The sequence below is a fragment of the Anopheles bellator genome, chromosome 2, assembly GCF_943735745.2.
Source record: "Anopheles bellator chromosome 2, idAnoBellAS_SP24_06.2, whole genome shotgun sequence".
Classification (NCBI taxonomy): domain Eukaryota; kingdom Metazoa; phylum Arthropoda; class Insecta; order Diptera; family Culicidae; genus Anopheles; species Anopheles bellator.
In genome coordinates, this window is record NC_071286.1 from 63,906,355 (window position 1) to 63,913,854 (window position 7,500).

Sequence of the window (7,500 nt, forward strand, 5' to 3'; positions counted from 1 at the left end):
GTTTCTTTCAAGTAGCTAGAACGAAGTTTTAGATCCGGATCATATTTATCATTGAGGGCTCGTGCTCGTGCGAAATGGTTGTACGCCATATACTGTCGCAAACCAATCCGATAAACATAATCGAAGATGACTAACAACGAGATAATGGTGGTTGTGGGCTTTTTCGTTATGGGGTTTGATTGAAACGCTCATTTTCGAAAAGCAATTAAAGCCACGATCTAGCGTTGGAAAGGCTTACTCCCCACCAACCTCCAAACTAAGTTCCCCCTTAGTATCGTGTCTCGTCACGAAACGATGATCTTCACATTCGTAGCATAGCGATGATCGTCGCACTGTTCCACTATTAGTTTGAACTTCGCATCCGCCGCATGCTCAGAAACTTACGGCCATCGGTAGCCGAACGACGATCCAAATCTACAAGGTGCCGTTCCGGAGTTTACCTCAAAGTCATTACCCGGGGAGTGCTCGTTGAGCCCCCGCTAGACGGAATCATGGCGGAAGAAAAATTTGCAATGGTACGCAGAAATGACGAACGGAACAGTGTGAGTAAAAGTTAATGGCACAGTGGAGCTAGTTAGGTCAGGAAGTCAGCAAACCATCTGTGTCCGCAGGTTCGTGAAGTGCGTCTTCCACTCCCGTTCGGTGATCTGGTGTGTAAATGGTGGGGACCAACCGATGTGCGGCCCATCGTGTGTTTGCATGGCTGGATGGACAATGCCGGGTCGTTCGATCGATTAATACCTCTTCTACCATCGGAGGTAAGCTTTCTGGCAATTGATCTGCCCGGCCATGGACGATCGGCTCACCTTCCGGTGGGCACTGCGTACCATACCTTGGATGCACTACGAATTCTGTTACATCTAATGCAGTTCTATGGGTGGCAACGGATTTCCCTCATGAGTCACTCGATCGGAGCGGTGGTGGCATTCGTGTTCGCTGGGATTTTCCCGGATCGCGTCGATTTGCTGATCTCGTTCGACATGCTCAAGCCCTTCATATTGGATCCCGACATGTCGCTTTTTCTACTAGCCGATGCCATCCCTAAATCGCTTGACTTCGATATAGGTTCTCCGGTTCGTCAGTTCTCCGGACCAACCTACGAATATGAGCGGCTCGTGGAGCACATGCATGTCGGTTTTCAGGAATCAATTAGCCGCGACGCAAGTCACTATCTTCTTTACCGTGCACTCGAACCGATAACCGATCGGCCGGGTTACTTTCGACGACGGTTAGATCCGCGTGTCCGGCACAACCCCGGATTGGTTTGGTCTCACGATCTTAACCTGGAGATTGCGCGACGGATAAAGGTTCCATTTCTTTATCTAAAAACTACCGAAACACCGATCTTCGAAGATCCACAGTACCACCAGGAAACGATCGACGTTCTCGTAGCCCACAACGAACAGTTCGTGCAACGTACGGTCGAGGGAAAACATCATGCCCATCTCTCCAGTGCGGAACGAGTGGCACCGTTGGTGCGCGAATTTCTTGCCCAGCACTGGGCAGGAGAAAAGTGTAGGCTGAGTAAATTGTAAGCAGCGAAAACGGGGTAAAAGATCAATCGCTGTAACATATTTTATTGGGGGCAACCAGTTGATTGTGGCATTATGGTGGGTGTTTTACAACGTTAACGGTTTAAGTTATTCAATAATGGGGGGCCCAAAACGAGACGATAATAAAGGGTGATAAAGAACTCCACTGACCAAGGTATTATGGGTTTGGGTTTCCAAGCCTTCAATTTTTGTTTCGGATATTCGGTTCATTACAAAACGGGGATCATTACTCATAACATTACTTGCGAGAATATCTCAATTTAAAAGTACAACTGTTTTAGCTACGATTGATGGGACTAAAATTATCCAATTACAATGTACGTCATCCTCGCACAAAGTGCCCCAACCAATCTTTCACGAAACAGTCTATCATTTCAAATGAAGCAAATATTTACCAAATTTATTAGCAAAGTGTGGTTAGTTTGCATACGTTAGCAAATTAACTTACCCCTCATTCGTGCATCATTTCTACTCGCGAGTTAAACTTCACGGAGCGTGCCCCTTTCGGGACGATTTCTTCGCTCGGGCACGACACGATACAGTCCTCGTAGGTCCACTTGGGGAAAACCCGTTTGTAGAGATACAGCAGCGCCGTGTCGTGCGACTTGAGCTGTGCATCGAAGATGCACTTCATGTGCCCGTGCGTGCCAAGCGATTCCTTGATGTGTCCGACGCGGCCGAGTTTCGTGCGCAGCTTGCACGGCTTGAAGTAAGCGATATCTTCCGGGTTGAAGAACATAAATCGAATGGTGGCCGATTTCCGGTTGATCTTGTACGGATGCCCACTCAGCACGACACGCTTCAGGATTACCCGATCCGGATTGCAGCTGATGACGCTTCCGGAAGCAACCATCCCGAGAGAGGTGTCTGGATTTTCGCGGAAGCACAGAATCGGTGCCGGCGGGAATTGAATCGGTGCAAAGAACGTTGCCACGACGGCCGCGCCGGGCCGGAAGAACCGTTCGTACTTGTGCTTGTCACCGTTCGTGTGCTGGCTGTAAATCGGATTCACGATGAAGCGCCGAAAGCCGCACTGTACGATCAGCCGTTCTTTCGATTTGATCGGTATCGTCGAGTTGGGCGTACGTTTGAGGCAAACATTCATCACTGACATTTGGTGCTCGTGAGGCAGCAAACCGAAAACGATCACACGATCAACACTACCCGCGATCGACACGAAAGCGTTCCACAGATCTTTCGGAACGTTTCTAATCAAAAGCATTACGTACCAGCCCGGCATAGCCAAATCGTCACCTTCCTTTTCTTGAGCCTCGCGCAAAATGCGACGTTTGGTGCGATCAAAGTTCTGGAACTGATAAATCCGGGCGTAATCGAAGGGGAGATTTTCCTTAACGTCCCACTCTGACGTGCGGAACGACTCGAGCCCACGATACTTCCGGAACCGTTCACGAGCCGTTGCACCGTCTGGTGTATCGATCTCGTCCGGGAACACCTCGTCATCTTTGGCGGCCTGCATTTTCGCCAACGTGCTGCGTTCCTCCTCCAAATCCATCTCCTTATCGTACCGTTCAGCCGTGACCGGCACATCCGACGATACGCTCACTTCGTCGTATTCCTGTTCATCCTCTGGGTCCTCCGCCACCTTGCTTTCGGTGTCGGACTCACATGACATATTCTCGTCCTCGCTATCTTCACCTTCATCATCTTCATCGTCATCCACTTCCTCGATATCAGGAATCCAGGAAGCTTGGTAATCACTCATTCCTTTCGGTACGCGCTTTACGAGCTTCTTTTTTGTTTCTACAAAAAACGGAACTGTTATTAATTGAGCTTGCAGTTTCGATGCGCCATCCTCGCTCACCTTGCCGCGAAGCTGCAATTTCTTCCTCCGTTGGCCATGTTTGCTCCGCATCCATCGCATCGGGAACGTTTTCCCGTTGCAAGCTAGTTCGTCGCTGAGGATCGGAGATCAGGGTTTCGCGCGCTGTATCCGATGACATTTCGCCATCCTCCGGCCTGCGCAACCGGTACGGATCCGTCGGAAAGTAGATCGCTTCCATTTGAAAGTCACCCAGTCCCGGTAGGTGGACTAGCTGATTGACGGATAGTGGGACTCCGCGCAAGAACCCGCTTATCCTGAGCATTCCCATACTTTCGTCTGGTGCTGCTCCTCCGGTGGAAGGCGCAGGGTCCGGGATCGTCTGCGGAATGAAGTCAACCTTCTCTCCGAGCAGATGCGGTCGGTTCGCTCGATTGTGTTGCACTTTACGCTTCTGGCCACCAATGCGGCGTAAAAGATTCAACCCATCGGTGTCGGACGCAAGAAGCATCACCTTTTCGTCAGGGAGAACCGATGCGATCGTTTTCTGAACGTTCGCCTTGACCTGCACACGTTTCTTCGGTGCGATCGAATCCAGATCCATCAAGCAAACCATCGGCGTCGGTAAGCCTTGACTGAGGGCCATATTTAGTACTTTCGCTCCCGCCCTGTCGATCAACTCATCTGATTCGGCTGCGACAGCTGTTAGCAGCAGGACAACGGAGTCGCACACTTTCAGGGCATCCAACACACTCAACTCCCGCCCGTGGCCGGATTCTGGAACGACGAACGAAAATCGTTGCCGGAATCGAGGGACACTGATGTGAACAACAAAGTCAATAAATAACATCAAGCGAGCCATGGATGGTGGGGGTTGTATCGGTGAAACTTACTTCATGTACCGTACACGATTCGAAACCTTATTAACGGAGGCTTCCGGATCGCAGTTTTCGATCAAGGCCAAAGCCGTGTTGGGGTCGATCAAGTCGTTCAGCGGTAGTACGCAGGTCAAAAATGGTGCGGTCAATGCACCACCGATCGCTCGCTTCAGTGCGATCGCTTCTTGGCGTTTGTTTTTGCGAATCTGATTCGCTTGCTGACGCCGCTCATCACGCGATTGCTGACGATTTGCACGTCGGGTGAGCGTCTTCAGATTCACTTTACCTATAAGCGGGAGATACAACAAAAAGAACTTAGACAAAAACCTGTACCATCAATCGTTCGACTGTACCACTAACCTTTCGCGGCACGATCCAATTCCCGTTTCGACGAGTGTTTACCATGCTTGTGGCCCTTGTTCGTCTGCTTCAACGCACCCGGCCGATGAATGGTTTCGATGCCCATCGCGAACGATTAACGTGTTTCCTATTTCTTCACGATTATATCGAATTTTCAGCACTGTCCGCGAATGCACATGTTTCACGTGCCGGATGGCCAACAAGAAGAAGAGTGAGGTTAGAAGCAATGTTATGATTTTTGGAATGTCAAGTTGTCATGTTGTGGCCCGATGAAAAAGAACACACCATCGGCTAACCGAGGAATGTTACCCAGATCTTATGCATCGTGCGCGTGATGAAATATTGGAAATAATTTTATCACGCTGATGGCCATAGATTTTCCTTCCACGGTACGTTAAGGAGGGGTGAAGATAGCTAATTTAGTGGCGCACCGGCTTACTCGAACCGGCAGTTTGAAATCCGCTTCTGTCACGCTACAAAGACGATCGATCCCTAAAACGTCAGTCATTCCGGAAGACTTTCGCCAACCCGCGATTCCGTAAGCCGCACGATACTACAAATCGACGCCGTAATGATACGTTCCAGTGCGAGAATCGCGCGCTTGCCCCTGCGAAGCATTGTGGCCACACTAAACAATCAAGGAGTAAGTTAGATTGTGCCGCGGGTTAATCGGTCTTCCCGTTGCGGATGGTGAGTGTGTGGTCGGAATACTCATGTAATCTTTCCAGGGGCTGTTGCAATCGACTGCAAACTTGCCATCCGTCCTGCAAGCCACACAGGTCCGTTACCGCTCCACACCGATCAACACCGTGGTTATGTTTGTGCCGCAGCAGGAGGTTTGTGAAACGCGGGCTCTTGCCACGATTCCTATTTTATGGTCGCTTATCTCTTTCCAGGCATGGGTCGTCGAGCGGATGGGTAAATTTCATCGCATCTTAGAACCGGGTCTGAATGTGCTCCTGCCGGTGGTGGATCGCGTAAAGTACGTACAAAGTCTTAAAGAAATCGCCATAGACGTCCCGAAGCAGTCGGCGATCACTTCCGATAACGTTACGCTCAGCATCGATGGCGTTCTGTACTTGCGCATCCTCGATCCGTATCTCGCCTCTTACGGCGTCGAAGATCCTGAGTTCGCGATCACGCAACTCGCCCAAACGACGATGCGATCGGAGCTGGGCAAAATGTCGCTCGATAAAGTATTCCGGGAGCGCGAATCGCTCAACATCAGTATCGTGGAGTCGATTAATAAGGCTAGCGAAGCGTGGGGCATCTCCTGCCTGCGGTACGAAATCCGTGACATTAAGCTGCCGAGCCGCGTGCACGAAGCGATGCAGATGCAGGTCGAAGCGGAGCGACGGAAGCGGGCGGCCATTCTAGAGTCGGAAGGTGTCCGTGCCGCCGACATTAACGTGGCGGAAGGCAAACGGCAGTCGCGTATTCTTGCCTCGGAGGCACAGAAACAGGAGGAAATTAATCGGGCCAATGGTGAAGCCGCCGCCATCATGGCGTTGGCCGATGCACGGGCCAAAAGCTTGCGAATCGTCTCCGAATCATTGTCCACCGAGCACGGCCGCAGTGCGGCTTCGTTGAGTGTGGCCGAGAAGTACGTGGTAGCGTTCGAGAAGCTGGCGAAACACAACAACACTCTCATCGTGCCATCGACCGCATCCGATGTGACGTCGATGGTGGCACAGGCCTTGCAGATCTACAACAATCTCTCCAACAAGTCTTCGTCGTCGGCCGTTCACCAGCAGCACCATGATCCCCGCGGCAGTGTTGTGGATGAGCAATCGATGGTGTTCAACGAAATTGACCCACTGCCGCCAACGTACGACAGTCACGCGGACGTCGGTGGCACAAAGTCGCCGGGTAGCGGCAGTACAACAATGAAATAAAAGTCGGTCCCTATAACGTGAATGACTGAGAATCGCGCCAATTTGTTTACTTAGGACGAGGCAAAACTGAGTTGAATGCTCGAAACATCGAGCGCCATGGAAGGGCATTTGATAATAGATTCACTGAATTGAAGATGATCATTCGGTGCGATACTTGTTAATGTAAATAAAGTTCTAGAGTGAAGAGAATACGTGGAAATTTACAAACAGTATTAAAATCAATCGTCAGAGTCAGCTTTGAGAAATTCGTCAGTCATCAATATCAAACACACTGTCAAGAATGAAGCAATTTGTTCTGATGGTTTAAAAATATTTTCTTGTATTTTCCAAAAATAAACCATTTTTAATCTCTGTAAAATTGTAAAATTCTCACACTTCTCACGCTTTGGCTCAAGCGCCGTTGTTTACCAGCACATCTTCGGCGAACGTCGTCCAAACAGCGGCAAATCTGTAAAAAAAAGAAGCAAAGGAAAAGTTGTAGCAAACGTTCCCAAAATATACGTCATTTCCTCATTCTAAAATAGCCATGGAACTTCATATTATACTTTTTCGTGGATGTAGAAAGATTTGGCGATATCTTATTCGGCGTGCCTTATGTTTGGGTGCTATGGCTAAGCATCGTTATCAGTTTCAAGTCAAATCGTTCACTGTTAATGCGTACAGGTCCATGAATATAACTTCATCATGATAAGGGTCCGTGGTGGAAGGGAATTCGACGACAAAGGAATTGATTAAACGGAACAGAACATATGCTTACCTCATGTGGCAATCGAACAAGCCCTGGATAGTAGACGACCAATGGGGAAGGAAACTGGAATGGAGAAGAAACAGATTGCTATAAGTAACTGAGACTCCTTGTTATATGCACTTTGGAACCCTAGTTAAAAGATGAATCAGATAATTATCGTTTTTTCTTCAGACTCGCGTCGCTTTGTCAGCACAGGTCCATGATATTTGACATCATTTTAGAAATAAAAGGAAAGTTGAGGAACTATTCAATGGGCGCCTGATAGAAAACTGCATATTGAGGCGGT

The 7,500-nt window shown here is 49.3% G+C and overlaps 4 protein-coding genes across 4 annotated transcripts in view; 3 read left to right on the plus strand and 1 right to left on the minus strand.

Annotated features, from left to right (window-relative positions):
- LOC131207859 (probable serine hydrolase) overlaps positions 1-347 on the plus strand; it is a 1,673-nt gene extending 1,326 nt beyond the window's left edge. Inside the window, exon 3 of the mRNA XM_058200492.1 lies at positions 314-347. Within this exon, the coding sequence (XP_058056475.1) occupies positions 314-347 (34 nt within the window). The remainder of the gene's footprint in view (positions 1-313) is intronic.
- A 144-nt stretch (positions 348-491) lies between these two features.
- Positions 492-1,535, plus strand: LOC131211085 (probable serine hydrolase). The gene is made up of 2 exons (XM_058204436.1): positions 492-542; positions 612-1,535. Exons 1-2 carry the CDS (start codon positions 492-494, stop codon positions 1,533-1,535), a joined length of 975 nt encoding a protein of 324 aa, XP_058060419.1.
- A 101-nt stretch (positions 1,536-1,636) lies between these two features.
- Positions 1,637-4,750, minus strand: LOC131208888 (pre-rRNA-processing protein TSR1 homolog). Its single transcript, XM_058201811.1, has 4 exons — positions 4,572-4,750; positions 4,227-4,497; positions 3,376-4,151; positions 1,637-3,314 (listed from the first exon to the last, which is right to left on the minus strand). The coding sequence occupies exons 1-4, from the start codon at positions 4,675-4,677 to the stop codon at positions 2,005-2,007; spliced, it is 2,463 nt and encodes an 820-aa protein (XP_058057794.1). The 5' UTR covers positions 4,678-4,750; the 3' UTR covers positions 1,637-2,004.
- A 334-nt stretch (positions 4,751-5,084) lies between these two features.
- On the plus strand, positions 5,085-6,663 carry LOC131209723 (stomatin-like protein 2, mitochondrial). Its single transcript, XM_058202853.1, has 3 exons — positions 5,085-5,214; positions 5,300-5,407; positions 5,468-6,663. Exons 1-3 carry the CDS (start codon positions 5,143-5,145, stop codon positions 6,464-6,466), a joined length of 1,179 nt encoding a protein of 392 aa, XP_058058836.1. The 5' UTR covers positions 5,085-5,142; the 3' UTR covers positions 6,467-6,663.
- The last annotated feature ends 837 nt before the right edge of the window (positions 6,664-7,500 follow it).

Excerpts from the sequence above, each read along its gene's own strand:
- LOC131211085 (XM_058204436.1), top strand. The coding sequence starts at position 492 with ATGGCGGAAGAAAAATTTGCAATGGTACGCAGAAATGACGAACGGAAC. Across the intron at positions 543-611 it reads GAAATGACGAACGGAACAGT|GTTCGTGAAGTGCGTCTTCC; the intron begins GTGAGTAAAAGT and ends CTGTGTCCGCAG.
- LOC131208888 (XM_058201811.1), bottom strand. The coding sequence starts at position 4,677 with ATGGGCATCGAAACCATTCATCGGCCGGGTGCGTTGAAGCAGACGAAC. Across the intron at positions 4,498-4,571 it reads ATTGGATCGTGCCGCGAAAG|GTAAAGTGAATCTGAAGACG; the intron begins GTTAGTGGTACA and ends TCCCGCTTATAG. Across the intron at positions 4,152-4,226 it reads AATCGTGTACGGTACATGAA|TGTCCCTCGATTCCGGCAAC; the intron begins GTAAGTTTCACC and ends TGTTCACATCAG.
- LOC131209723 (XM_058202853.1), top strand. The coding sequence starts at position 5,143 with ATGATACGTTCCAGTGCGAGAATCGCGCGCTTGCCCCTGCGAAGCATT. Across the intron at positions 5,215-5,299 it reads CCACACTAAACAATCAAGGA|GGGCTGTTGCAATCGACTGC; the intron begins GTAAGTTAGATT and ends TAATCTTTCCAG. Across the intron at positions 5,408-5,467 it reads TGTTTGTGCCGCAGCAGGAG|GCATGGGTCGTCGAGCGGAT; the intron begins GTTTGTGAAACG and ends ATCTCTTTCCAG.